This window comes from Ascaphus truei, chromosome 18, assembly GCF_040206685.1.
Source record: "Ascaphus truei isolate aAscTru1 chromosome 18, aAscTru1.hap1, whole genome shotgun sequence".
NCBI lineage: Eukaryota > Metazoa > Chordata > Amphibia > Anura > Ascaphidae > Ascaphus > Ascaphus truei.
Window position 1 is genome coordinate 10,827,234 of NC_134500.1, and position 15,277 is coordinate 10,842,510.

Here is a 15,277-nt window from a genome sequence, read left to right on the forward strand (position 1 = left end):
TGATCTCTACACTGAATGTGAAAAAAAAAAAAAAAAAAAAAAAAAAACAGCTCCATCTGCCGTCTGCATACACCCCACTAAACTTCCCACAGTTGCATAGCCCGATTCAGGTAAAATAACAGCTGGCAAACAGTCAGGAGAAAAAAAACGTATTTATTTTTTTCAGTTCCATTATAAAAAAAATACACTTGAAACCCAATATAATAAAAAGCCAACATGTGTGGGCAAGGGTATTTATACCTCAGTTGTGCAGACCGCAGGTACTTCAGAAGTAGGGCTACTCTGCATCTACCTTTACCTAATGAAAACAAAATGTGTTGCAAAGGGTATAGAACTGTCAGGATCAGTATTACAAGGCTTCCTTAACGGACGTAACATTGTTGCCACTAGAGAGCGCTAGAGCGATATTTCTAAATACATTACCATCACTCAAAAGGTAAATCTCTGAAGAGTGGGAGATAAAGTGTCCCTTTTGGAACATGTCTGTCCAGCTAGTCTCAGCTATTTATGGAGGTTAGTGGCTCCTTCCCCCAGGGTTTAAGCTCGCCCCTCCCCACTTTCCAAATTAGCAGGTCAGTTTCATTTTGCTGGGTTGTGACAGATCCAATGTTGATCATTCTTCCTGTAATTATAGCGGTAAATAAGAATTTTAACTCAGGTAGTGTTAGGACCTGCTAATGGTCATGCCTTGATGTGGCAGCAGGCTTAAAACGCTTTGGCCAAAGGGTTAAACTAAATGACTATTTTTCAAGAGAACATATAGATATTTCACTGCGTATTTTTGTCAAATTGGATGTAGCTTTGGGCTTTTGTTCCCTTTTGGAACATGTCTGTCCTGCAACATCTAGAAACAGTTTATTACGTGTGTCCCCCTCCACAAAAATATCACGTATAGAAAGAAGCCATTGCACAGAAGAAGTTACTGCAAGTACACCAACAATGTAACTTAACTGTAGCTTGGTGTTTTTATTGGCAAGTTAAGCAGCACATTCCCAGGAACCTTTTTCATGTAACAGTCTCTGGAAAAACCAAGGTTAACACTGAAAATACATCAGTATAGGAAATGCAGCACTGCGGAATAAATCAAAATCATGTGATTAGACCGCATTGCAGTGGAAATGCGATTTCACATCAGGGTATTTCCTCCATTCGCTTACATTGTGCGTTCTAACACAAATTCAGTTATTAGCAGAATATGATTAAGGACATCAAACACTTCTCCACCAATCCCAAGCTATAGCATACATCATTTTGTCACAGTCAGGCTATATTCAACATGGCAGCCCAAGCAAAGATCTGTACTTGTAGACTGGTTGATATAATAGAATCCCAATGGTACAACATTTAAAGTCACGGCCTCTTCCATTTTTAGCCTTTGAACCAACCATTCTTTGTTGATGGTTTCTTCCATGAAGTCTTCCTATGCTATGTATTCAGTGTAACAATTCAGAAATCCGTTTGTACAGTAAAGGATTGAGTGTGCGCAAGTGGCTGCATCTTTTGGATATATAGCACTATCAAGTATCCAGTCATGGTATTAAAAAAAAAAAAAAAAAAACAGAGAACTTGTATAAAAAAGTTGAAATGTGCATAAAGTTTTAGCAAGATGAAACACGCTGGTTACAATCCACAACATTACAATTCAAGACATATCAGAAAAGTTTCACAAAATGTATTTTCAGCGATTTGTCTTTGTTTAATAACAGAGTTGGTTACACAAACACATTGTCATCTTTGGTTAAACATGTGAATAAATATAAAAAATTAATTGGTAATTACCAGAAATATTAAAGAGTTGCATAAAACCATAAAATGAGTTATTAATACCAGGGAGGTGTGACAATTGTCAAGTTTCTCCTACAGTCCAGTCTTGTGATTGGGTTATTGGAGAATCCTCAATGGCCCCCTCATGTTTTAAGTGGTCCAGTTAAAACAATTATTCAAGCGTAACACTACAACAGCTTCTATAAAAAGATCCGTTTCAAACCCGTCTGTTATCTTACACCATGAAAGGGTGTTCCCTTTCTCTGATTGCTTTCCAAAAAGAAAAAGAATAGGAGGTAGGTACGAAAGTCGCTTGGTCATAATTCAAGAGTAGAATGTTCTATTCATCCTAAAAACCTCAACGCTGCCATCCCGGAGAACCCCAGCAAAATGAACATGACTTTCGGCAAGCGCCATTTGTTAGAGTTGAGTTCATGTGGCAAGATCTCTAGAAAAGTAATGTAAACAAAGGTGCCAGCCGCCAAGCCTTCTAGGACACACTGAACCATGCTAGTCCCCATGGCTTGAGTTTGCATCACCCCAATGCCTACTCCAATGCCCAGGGGTGACATGAGGGCAAACATGACAATGGACAGGACAAACCAGCGAGTCTGCACACCACTCTGCAGCAAAAGGAGCGACAGGCTCACCGCGATGATGCTCTTGTGGATGAGGATGGCGATAGCTATCTGCAGCACCTCTGACTGTACGTTTTGTAGCCCGATTGCAATCCCTTCGAAGATGGAGTGCAGAGACAGCGAGAGGATGAGGACGAAGGAGCGGAAGGAAGAGTGCGCCTGGAAATCCACATGGAAGTGGTGCTTCGGGGGCGCGACATGGCTTTGGTTGCCGTGAGAGTGACCGCGGGCTTGCTCTTGGAAGGTTGGGGAGTTGGTGATGCCGGGAAGAAGTGGGGTGGTCTCCTCAGACAGCCCCTCACTGCAGTCGAGGACGATACGCTCTACAATCAGAACCAGGAGGAAACCAACACCCAAGATGAATTCCGGGAGAGGAAAGTTGGTCTAAAAATATAAGAGAGAAAATTTGCAACACAGAACAACTCGGAGGCTGAATACAAACTTATATTAGAGTAGCATGTCACTGTAAGATCTTTGGGCAAGGATTTCCTTATGTCTTATTTTGCTGCGCTTATTGTACTATAATTCCCTGTACTGTATTCTTTATTAAGCGCCGAGTACACTTTTGGCGCTATATAAAGAGAAGCGAGGAGCGCTGAATATCTTGAACATTTACTACTGCTGGGAATTGGGAACAATTTCGACTTTTCAAGCTGCACCACAGCAAATTTCTTCAAAAAACGTTTGGACTTTATTGTATTTTTGTTAGAGCGCTTCCCATATTGTTATTATAAATAAAGATATACATACAAGGCGCTTCCTCCACCAAACACTGGTGAGATTGCCATTTAAATCAGTTTTATTTAACAGGTTGAAGAAAGACCAAACTGAACTAAGGATTGTAACAGGTTTAAAAAAGGTGCAAGCTATATAATTACCTACCAAAATACAGTACAATGACATAAGCTTAACAATATGTAAATATTTTTTAGTGCTGAATAAATGAATACTTCAGTATGGGGCAATATCAATTGTTAGTCCAAAAAAAAAAGTATTATAAGAAAAGCTTTTGATAGTTCCCCCTCTTCCTCAGGACAGGCAATACCCATTTACAAATATTCCAGGAGTTTAACACAGATGTAAACATCAAGATAATCTAAGGCAGATGATACAGAGAAGATTGCAAAGGGGCTAGCAAATAATCAGACAGGGCAACAAAGGGATAAAAGGGACATTGAGAATAGGAACAAGCATCCACCGTATGAGGGAAAGGGAATAATGCATTGCACAATGAACAGAGGGAGGGAGAAACATCCCCAAAAATTCTGATAGCGTCTAGAAAACCCATATCTGGATTACGTTCTTTTTTGTGCGTGTCAAAGAGCGTGATGATAGAGTTGATGTTTTGCGTTGGAGTGCGTCTAAATATTACTTTAAAGTTTACCCGTGAAACGTTTGCACATATCGTCACCCAATTTGATCTCTGCATTCTCTCCCCTTAGGGCTGGGACACGCTGCGCCCGGCGGCACGAGCGTTTCCCACCAGCAGGGGAATCCTCCCGAGCCGGTCCCGGTCCCCCCTGGCTGCACAGCTCACTACACGCTGTGACGCGTCAGCCGCCAGGGGTTTCAAGAGAATTGTAATCCCTAGCGTTGACGCGTCACGTGGTGTGGCTGTGAGCCAATGAGGAGGGGAGGCTTCGGGAGGAGAAGCTTCGGGGAGCGGGGAAGAGAGTGTGGGGGGAAAGCAGCGTGAGTGCCTGTCTGTGTGTGTGTGTGTATGTGTGTGCGTGAGTGCCTGTCTGTGTGTGTGCCTGAGTGCATGTCTGTGTGTGAGGATTTGAGGGGCTGAACGGCTGAGGGGCTGAACGGCTGAGTTGAGGGGCTGAACGGCTGAGTTGAGGGGCTGAACGGCTGAGTTGAGGGGCTGAACGGCTGAGTCGAGGGGCTGAACGGCTGAGTCGAGGGGCTGAACGGCTGAGTCGAGGGGCTGAACGGCTGAGTCGAGGGGCTGAACGGCTGAGTCGAGGGGCTGAACGGCTGAGTCGAGGGGCTGAACGGCTGAGTCGAGGGGCTGAACGGCTGAGTCGAGGGGCTGAACGGCTGACGGGCGGTCCTGCCCCCTCACGTCATGGCCGCGCCCCTTTCCTGTTTTGGCCACGCCCCTCCCCCCCCCTCTCGCAAAAATGGTCCCTTTGGACCGGAAAATTCCCAAGTGCCTCTCCCCGCGCCGCCTGTCTGCAGTGCGGGCGCGTGGTGTGAGGCAGCGGGGCCTTAGCCTTAGTCCCGATTGCTGGTCAGAAAGGGAGCATAAATAAAACAGGTTACTTTATCATTACGTGGGGTAATAATTAGCCCCCTCCCCTCCCCCCCATTCCCTTTATAAATTAAAAAGCAACACTTTCATAAATTATGTGACCTTTACCAACAGGCAGTGTGCATGGCCGGCCTGTATCTAGGAAGTGGTTAATGCCAATGTGACTATGAAACAGAATCGAAGGTTGTTAACGTACCACTATCTGCTGTTTCTGCATCTCATCCTTCATGTCGCTCAGAAAGTCAGGGACAATATCCAACAGGCAGGCTGCCAGGAACACCCCCCCGGCCAGGCAGCTAATAAAGCTTAGCAGCTTCTGATGCACCTCTGAAAAATAACGGCAGAGGTTACACAAACCCTGCAGTGCCTTCATTAAATCCCTCGCAACGGCTTGAACATCACCTAAAGGCCAGAATGTGAGGTACCGGTCAAGCGACCGGGTTCCTTTTTGATGGCATTATCATCATCATCATCGTTTGTTTAAAGCGCCAGCATATTCCACAGCGTGGTACAAAAGGGGTACAGAGTTATGTATATATTACATAGACAATTACATACAGGTGAGGATGAACACGCACACACAGATACAGAGAGGTAATGAGGGCCCTGCTCGTGAGATCGTGCGCACACACACACACACACACGCACACACAGTTAAATCTGTACGCCAACATTTTTTTCCCATATCGAAAATAACGCGACTTTTTCGATGACTCAGACTTTGTTCCTGCGGCGTGTGCGACTGCATGCATGGCGCGCACAAAATACAGCCCTCTATGGGGCAGGCCCCAGTCGGCGTGTACGCACACAGCGCGATGGCGCGACCACTTTCCAAAAGACAAGGCATTTGTCTTTTATTATTTTTTTATATATAATGTTTTACTAGGAAGTAATACACAGTTACCCATCGTTTTTAAGTACGTCCTGGACACAGAGTTATTATTTTAAAAAAAATATTGGCCGAGTGATGGCGGCGATTCAGCCAATGAGGGCAAACCAGCCGCGTGACGTCATTGCCGCGCCCCAGCAACCCCTGTTCTCTTCATGCCAAGACGCGCGTCCCATCGGGACCCCTAGACTTCAGCTGAAACTGATGCACGCGCTGCAAGGCGCTCCGATGCGAGCAGGAACTGGGGCCGCAGCCTAAAGAGACAAGTGGTGTCTGATTGTGTTTGCTTCACCCCAAAGAGAAGGTAACTGGGTTTATTTACATGCCAGTCCTGGAATAGAATAAGCCAGGAAGTAGCCGCAGTGAAATCCACACCATACTCCAGGTTAATATTTTACAAAAAGTGTCGGTGAAACGTCTAAAATACACAATACACATAACCTGTGCTGAAGCACGGACTAATTGAGACACGTATTGAAGCAGGGATATACTGAAAACCTGACCTGTTGGGGGGGGGGGAGAGGACTTGAGGACTGGAGTTGAGCACCCCGGTCCTAGAGGTGCTTCAAAACTGCATACGATTCGCAATCATTAGGAACACTGTGTTTGTGCAGAATCCCTTGCATGTTAGGGTATATAGGGAACGATCAGATGCTCAGCGATACACCTTACTTCTGAGAGAAAGTGACACAGGGAAATCATTTCCCAACCCGACTGTTAAACCACTATGGATAAATCAAGCTGTTAACAAGCATCTGACATCCCTTGAAGAAGTACGCGCATGCGTACGAAACGCGTCGGGAAGTTTCGAGTTCTTAGAGTGTTTTTAGCGTGGTGAAGTCTGCAGTCCTTAAGGAGAAATCTGCAGTTTATAAAGTGCTCCAACCCGGTCACGGTGATATCGCGGTTGCTGAGGAGGATCGGAGCTCGTGGTGGGACTACAGCGGAAGAGACGTCACGTCCGCCTAGAGGCCCCGTCATCTGAGTCATCTGCCTTCCATCCTGGTCACGTGTGGACGCCAAGCAGGGAGCTCCGGTCGCCATCTTGAGAGCCCAGCTGCATGCATCCAGTTCGTTGCCTTCACTTATCCAGCATCTTGTGAGTAGGGTTGTAATTTTACCCCTCCGGATGCGGTTTATGCACCTTTCACACCCCAATAAATTTGCTTTTTATTAAATATATACCTGTGCTAGTGTTTCACGTTTGTATGTCTTGTATGTATTTTGTTGTTAGTCTTGGTCCACACATCCCCCCCAGTGTTTATTTACTGCACCATTATTGTTCTCTTCTCTTCCTTTTTTCCACATATATCCCGTCGAGGTGAGAATTATCTTAATACATCATCTCAAGGACTTGCCATTTGGATCCTACACCCACTCGGTTTGAATTTTATATTTTTTTGGCGCCGGTTTTTCTTTTTTTCATCATGTCACTCTGATTGGTTGTACCACCAGTCACTCACCTGGCTGCCTATATATAATTATAATTTTATTTGTTTTACTATTAGCGCTGTGTTGCACCTATCTTTTTTTCTGTGTTAACAAGCAAGGACACAACAATTCGTGTGCACCCGAGATCCCACTTGTGTGTAAGAGTGTGGTGTGGTAACAGATGGTAAATAAAGTGCCCCATTCGTAGGTGTAACACATGGGGTTAATATCCCACAACCGTGTGTATATACCATACATAGACACCCTGGTAGAAATATATCATCATACAATTTAGGCAAAAGTTGTCATAGTGCAAACATAAGATATAAGGTCTGGTGAGTCCAGATCCTATATCCCAGAATCACTTAGTACCAGCAGTATACTTCGCACGCTGGAGTCTCAGCTGCAACTATGGTGTGTGTGTGTGTGTGTGTGTGTGTGTGTGTGTGTGTGTGTGTGTGTGTGTGTGTGCAAACAGCCTGTGACAATAAAGCTGTGCTACAAGCAGTGGATACAAATGTATGTGTTGCTAATGTATCAACAGCAACATCCTTGTGTTCAAACTGAACACGATACTGGTATGCTTGTAATGCGCTAATTAATAATAAAAAAGCACCATACATCTGTTTATCTTGAAGATCATTCACACTCAATTCACCATGTCGGCGTTACCGTCCTGACGTCACTCCCCGTTTGTCTCGATACAAGAGAGACAGGAAAAGCCAGAGTTATAATAAGAATAAAAAATTGTTGCATTAAATGAGTAAAAGGTAAAACGTATTCAGTTTACAGATATTTCATGGACAGTCAGAGATGATTATGGGCATAAGTCACATTTACAGGATTAAATGTGTGTTAAGAGGTAGGATAGTCCTGCAATGTGTTAGAAGAGAGTTAGGATAGGCCTGCAATGTGTTAGAAGAGAGGTAGGATAGGCCTGCAATGTGTTAGAAGAGAGGTAGGATAGGCCTGCAATGTGTTAGAAGAGAGGTAGGATAGGCCTGCAATGTGTTAGGAGAGGTAGGATAGGCCTGCAATGTGTTAGAAGAGAGGTAGGATAGACCTGCTATGTGTTAGAAGAGGTAGGACAGGCCTGCAATGTGTTAGAAGAGGCCCTGACTCAAGGAGCTTACAATCTATAGGTGGGGTAAGTAGACATTTGGGTACTGGGGTGAAGGTTGCCGAGTTTCAGAAGCAATAGAGTAGCTGTAATATTACCAACGGCAGCAAATGGTGGACACCCAATGGCTATCTGCCTTTGGGGCAACGAAGATGCAGACTGATAATGGTTATTTAAGTGAATAAACCCCAGAGTACTTATTTAATCAAATGTTTTACCAGGAAGTAATACATTGAGACTTGCCTCTCATTTTCAAGCATGTCCTCGGATCTATGGCAGGGATTCTCCAAGCACTGATGTGGGGTATTGCATCCCAATCTGGACTTAACTGGCAGAGACTTGAATCGTAGTTAATGCCAGATCCGTGTCTGATAATACGCAGGATGATGTGATCACCAAGGTTGGAAATAGGACACAGCCTCTCCCTAACCAATATGCTGTGAAGAACTCTTCCCATGCTGGAGAAGAGTCCAACGCCATTCAAATAAATGTATTCTCCAGCACAGGAAAACCGCTTCATTTGACCCATGTCCCTTACTAGTACCAAACTGGTTCAGCCGGTCATTTCAGGAATCCAAAAACATCTGCTTTGTAAGAACTGGCTGCAAAGATCTGTGCCTGTCATTAACATCCGCTGCACGTCCGAGAAGAACTTCATGGAAACAATGAGGTTTAACCAGAGATATAATATTCTGTATTCGAGCTACTGTACTTACAGAATCCCCAGTCCCATGCCTGCACAAGACAGGACAGTATACTGTAGCAAACAATATGGACTTCAACATTCTGACCCAATCACGCAGCAAACTATCCACTGACTAATGATTAGTCATTTATTTCAATGTTGCCGATACATGTAAAATTACTAACCACCATGTTTTTTTCTGCGTCTTTAACAAAGATTATAACTCATCTGTCTAAATATCAAATGGAGGATACAATTAAAGAAAGCAGAATATCTGACCGGTATTTATTGGACTATTGAAGGAGCTTACTAATACCCAGTTCGAACCCTGGGGTAAGCTCCTTGTGACACTGGGCCAGTCACTTTATCTCCCTGTTCCTCAGGCAGCAAAATTAGATGGTCAGCAATATGGGGCAGGGACTTATTGTGCCTGCAAAATTTCATTGCACAGTGCTGCATAAACTGTCACCGCTATATGAAAATTTATAATTGAGAAATTGTGTACCCAGAGGGCTGTAATAAATACCCAACTGTGCTCCCTAGTTTCCTGTTCTGCTCTTCTCTCCCATCCCTTTCAGTTTTTCCCCTATAGGGTGTGTCTGCACTGATCAGCAGAATAAAAGTATATTGTCCTGTGTAGTCAGATGACAGAAAACAAGTCATGCGATTTAAACATTTATACATGGGTTGGAACAAATATTATGGGCACGCACTCTCTGCCCCCCTCCCCCATGTTATTACTGAATACATTTTACATTGTTTACAAAAATAACATATAAAGTAACTTTTAAAACAAAGCAGCATCTTTAAGCCTATTCCTTAGATGTCATCAATGCATAGAAGTCGCATTAATTACTCCCTGGCGTTGTTATACTCCCCAAAACGTAATAAGCCAAGTGTGTTATTCAGCATGATGCTTGTCCCATCAGGGAGGTCTCCAGACACTGCTCAGAGACCACCCTCAGTAACATGACTCACCTTCTCCAGCTGAGTCTCGCAGCCATTTCACTTTGGACGGTACCAGCCCAAAAAAGAGCGTGAGAAACAACAGTCCAAACAGGCAGCCCACCTTCACCTGCAGCAAGTATTCCATTGTGCCCCAAACTGGGACTCAGCCCTGATTACTAAACTTCTGGGCACAACAGGCTGATTCCCCTCTATGTTGCACTGCAATCAAAGGGAGATCCTCGTGCTACACTGTCCCAGCAGCTCCACCTCCGGGTTAATGAGTGCAGAGCATGGGATCAATATGGTTTATTGATCCCTGCAGCCCCCGATCCTGTAGGACGTGATTTAAACCCCAATCACATTGTATATAGTGCAGAGCTCAGCACAATCTCTATCCGGCTCACTCCTAGCCACGCTGCCTCCCCTCCTCCACGTGTTTACTGACTCACTCCCGACCACGCCCCTTTACTACTCTGGGATTGGCTAAGGAGGAAGCGGCAGGGCGGAGATAGAACGCGGGACTGGATATTGGGGCGGGGCTACCAGGCGCTGGTGGGCGGAGTTAGAGTCCTGGCTAGGGATGGAATGTGTAGCAGCTGGTCTGCTGGCAGTCACAGGTCCTGTGTATGTGTGAGCAGGAGACGGGATGTGTGAGCAAGAGGCCGGACATGTGACTGGGCCAGAACAATAATCATAGTATTAGACAATAATAACATTACACATATGGGGCTTGCACATTCTACTCACATGGCTAATGCCCTTTTACCCCCAGATTTATCAAGCTCAGTTCTGGGTGAACACCAGGGTTGCCCCCTTCTATTTAAGGCGAACCCGCAGACTTTTTCCAATTACATTTTTATTTTATTTTTTACATTTTATCTATTAATATATTTACTTCTCTTACCTTCTGCGGTAGCGGCAGCATCTCCCGGCATCTCCTCCTGCAAGGTCCCGTCAACATGGCTCCACGACATCAAATGGTGCAGCAAAATAACGTCACGTGACGTTGCGGCGCCATGCAGTGTCAAGTTGCCACGACATCTGATCTCAGACGCGCTATTAGAGAGGGTTGGGGTTCCTTACAATGCATCTGATCTCAGGCACGCTATTAGAGAGGGTTGGGGTTCCTTACAATGCATCTGATCACACAGTTGCTATTAGAGAGGGTTGGGGTTCCTAACAATGCATCTGATCTCAGACGCGCTATTAGAGAGGGTTGGGGTTCCTTACAATGCATCTGATCTCAGACGCGCTATTAGAGAGGGTTGGGGTTCCTTACAATGCATCTGATCTTAGGCACGCTATTAAAGAGGGTTGGGGTTCCTTACAATGCATCTGATCACACAGTTGCTATTAGAGAGGGTTGGGGCTCCTCAGAATTTCACTTAGGGTTCCTTTACCAAAAAAAGGTTGAACACCACTGGTATAACCTCTGTTCTTTTAATGTAATCATGTACTGTTATAACTCTATGCACAGGATTTACTTGAAAACGAGAGGTAACTCTCAATGTATTACTTCCTGGTAAAACATTTTTATAAATAAATCAAAGTTACCATGGTAACCTCAGAAGCTAGAGAGAATGAAAATCATGATTATTTTTTAACATACATTTTTTTTGTTAAAAACAAATTGCAGGACCTGCTTAGAGGGACATCACCCCACCAAATAATCTTGTTAATTCCTAAATAAGACACAGCTTTTTAGGCTTCGGCCCCAGTGTTACCTGTGGCGCGTGCACAGTTGAAAGCCGCGTTGTGTGGTCTGTAGGGGAGCGATGGGATGTGCGGGGGGCGAGGCCATGATGGGGGGGGGGCACAGCAATGATGGGGCATATCTGCCCTTCCATTGGCTGCGCGCCGTCACGTGGTCGCGGCACGGGAAGACAACATTCTTGTCTTCCCTGCCAGCGTACGCGTCATCGCGCTTTGCGCGCCCACACACATATGGCCACTGGGACCTGCCCCATAGAGGGCAGTGCTGGGTATGTGGTGCACACACTATAGCCTACACTGGACACTCAGCCTTAGGTTGAGAGATGGGAGAGATGCAGGACATTGTTATAAATGCAGGACACGGATCCTCCCTAAATCCTAATCGATTACTTGCTACTGCAGGGGCAAGTGAAAAGAAAGAAATTATCACAATGTGGCGCTCAAAGATAATTAGTGTACTTAAATGAGTGAATCTGATAAATATCAGTGCAATGGTTGCTCGTGAAAATTCAATGATGTTGAAGCTTCAATGATTCAATGATGTTGTATGTGCTTTTTTCCACATACGTTTGCGCTTCCCTACGAATATGGACTTTTGATACTACAGGGGTTAATATGTCGGTGCATTTTCAGTTGAGATGCATTTCATTGCTACCATATGCTTTTTTCAATGCCAACGCAACATGACATCTGTAAAGAAATTCAGTTTGTTTTGTATATGTGAATGTCAAATATATTCATAAAAGTGGCCTTGTGGGGTTTATTCCTCTAACAGCGATTGTGGCACTGTCACAGAATAGTGGATAACACCCTATGGCCCATATACACGAAAGGTCGCTTAGTTTAGCATATCTTAACTTCCATTTATTTGAATTAGGGTGTGCTGAAGTGTAGCATAGGGGCATATATCTCATACTGAAGATACTGTTAAACTGCTTCTCTATTTAAGAGAAGCCTGTGAACTTCGCTTAATTGAATTTAATGTAAACACTTCCCTGAAGCTAACAATGTGTCTGCAGCTCACATCTCTTGCTGCTTAGATCTTCGTTAAATAGCTGATAAGAGTTAATCATCTTCGGAAGTACACAGGCAGGGTTTGTTGGTGTGAGTCTAAGGCCTCGGGCATGGTCAGCGCTTAGGCGCTGACCCGTGCTGAGGCCCGTTGCTGCTCGGCACTGAGCCCCTGCAGCCGCAATGAGAGCGGCTTTAGCAGGGGCTCGCGCACGCTTCCGCAAGCGTGTGGAAGTGTAAGTCTTAGCAAAATTTTAAATTCAAGCGCTCACGGGAGCGCAGGACCGGTCACGTGAGCGGTTCGCCCAATGAGGGCGAACCAGCTCCGTGACGTCACAGCTCCCCCTCGCCCCCGGACGGCGCGCGGTCTAAGGCCAGGGAAAGCACCCGCTTTCCCTCAGCGTCAGCGCGCCTCCACCCGGCTCCATTCACCCTGGACGCAGCCTAAGACAGGTCTCACAAGAAGAGACTTGCAGTTCACTGAGAAATGAAACAAGATAAAGAAAACATTTTTAAACATTCTTTGCTTGGGTTACATTTGATGCTTCTTGGCTTTCCTCCAATCTCACGTAGATGTGCTGGGGTGCAACTTAGCTGGTATGAAGAAGTTTGCTTTATGGAATACTACAGAGACAGTTTTTTTAAATTTATTTATCAAATGTTTTACCAGGGAATAATACAATGAGAGTAGGGTGACCAGATGAGTCGGTGTTTAGGGCTCTGCCCCGACTTTTTCGGTTTTGTATCCTCCTGGCAAACGTCGATCGCGCACGAACAGCCGGCAAGCTCTGTTCGCGCATGCGCATGAGTGACTGGCAGACGCCGATAGCGCACGAGCAGCCACCAAGTGCTGATCACGCATGCGTGGTCGGCAAGCGCTCTTTGCGCATGACCAGTCGGTGCTCGCAGTTCGCGCCTGCACTGTCGGCGAGCGCTGACTGCGCGTGCGTGACATTTGTCACGGTTTTTGGAACTCCGTCTTTAGACCTCCTCGCTGACGGAGCTCTGAGGACGGGGGTCCAGCTGTCCTGTGAGGAAGCTGTGTCTGCCGCACGAGCAACCCCGGAGGGTGCAGAAGAGAAGAGGGGAGAGATGCAGGAGAAACCCTTAAACAGTGTTCAAAGTTTTAAAGAACATCTCAAATGTGAGTGAGACCATAGGCTGTTGCTAATACACATTTGAATATTGAAACAAATGGCACTATTGTTTCTTTATAAACAATAAACAATTCTTTATTGTTACATTATACATATACTTATCTACTCTCCCTGAGGCTCCTCTCCTCTTGTTCTCCTGGAACCTAACCTTCTAGAATAGTTCCTCTTCCTTAAATACCCCTGCGTGACGTCTGGATCCTCGTCGCAACCCAAGGTGGGGCCCAGCATATGACAGCCATGTTAGTAACACTTTAGGAGGGGTGTTACATTAGTAATATAAGAATAAATTGTAGCTGCTGAGTTACACTGGAGGATTGATTGAAACTGGAAGGCAGCCATTTAGTGATCCCTGGGAAGCAGGATCTTTGCTTATCGATCAATAGCTTAGGTAATTACTTTCATTTTTTAAGTACTGTTTAGACTGCCTCTTTAAAGTAGCAATACCGTTTGCATTTTTGTTTCTGTTTTAATAAATGCTGCAGTTGCTTACTTAATGAAATTTAATGATCTAAACTGCCGAATGATCTGTGGGGTGAGATTTTCCTAGGGAGGGGGGTGAGGGGGGGGCAGCATTGCAGAGGCCCCGCGCTCTTCCCCAAGGCATTTAAATTATATGCCGGGGTATCACGTGAGGCCCCTGCAACTCTAAACTTACCTGGACTCTTCCGGCGTCAGGACTCGTGTCCATGGCAACGCGGCATCAAATGACGCCGCGGGGTCATGCGACGTGACGTCACATGCGTCAAATGACTCTGCGGGTCACGTAACGTGACGTCACATGATGCTGGGTCGTCATTGGACACCGCATCAAGGTAAGGGGAGCACCAAAGGAGGAAACGGAGGGGGGCGCAGGAGCAAAAGTTTAATACTACACAACTGATTCATGTAAAAAAACCACATACAGGATTTTGAGTATATTGCTGCTTTTTACAGACTTGCTCACTTATCTCTTAGGGTCCATGTAAGTTGCAGGCAATCATTACATTTTATGCTTTGCGTTGCTATATTTTGATTTACCAACAAATAATTAACCAGCCAACTAACTTAAGTGTGCATGTGTAACTAATAGTATGTTACATGCAAACTATCACAAAATAGTTGCACATGAAATTAAAAGGTGTGCTTTGTTCCAAGATAAATATAAATACTTCAGTGTCGCTCTTCTCCCAGAAACAGTCAGATATGAGGTGCACGGAAATGTAATGGTCTTTAGTACAAATGAATCATCGAAACTTTATTGGGCTGTCACCGCAAACTTCCTTTTTTTCCCCCATTGGCCAGAAATATTTAAAGGAGAACTAAGCACAAATATCATCCAGAAAGAAGAACAGGGACAAAGGCCAATGGATGAATGTGAAAGATCAAAGCTTTATTAGTATGATTCACTAACATCATTTAACCCTTTGGGTACAACAAATTCCATTGGAACCAGCACTCAAATAAATTGAAATGGAAAAAGACTCACTTTTCAGTTGCAAAAAAAGCTCCGGATTTAATGGGTTGTTTGGTGGAACAAAGACATAAGACTACTTCTTCCCATTCTGGGACAAAACAATGGCACCATATGTGTATAATAAAAAAATTGTGTGTGGCGAGCACGTGCATTTTAAGTGAAACTTCTTCGTCTTTTGTCACTTTTGTCACAGAAATTGTATTTGTGATGG

The 15,277-nt window shown here is 44.8% G+C and overlaps 2 protein-coding genes across 2 annotated transcripts in view; both read right to left on the minus strand.

Annotated features, from left to right (window-relative positions):
• The window catches only part of RPL37A (ribosomal protein L37a), a 359,890-nt gene that overhangs the window by 276,587 nt on the left and 68,026 nt on the right, over window positions 1-15,277 (minus strand). The gene's annotated exons all lie outside the window — the stretch shown is intronic.
• Window positions 159-10,160, minus strand: LOC142468871 (zinc transporter ZIP1-like). Its single transcript, XM_075575500.1, has 3 exons — window positions 9,763-10,160; window positions 4,856-4,986; window positions 159-2,786 (listed from the first exon to the last, which is right to left on the minus strand). Exons 1-3 carry the CDS (start codon window positions 9,875-9,877, stop codon window positions 2,109-2,111), a joined length of 924 nt encoding a protein of 307 aa, XP_075431615.1. The 5' UTR covers window positions 9,878-10,160; the 3' UTR covers window positions 159-2,108.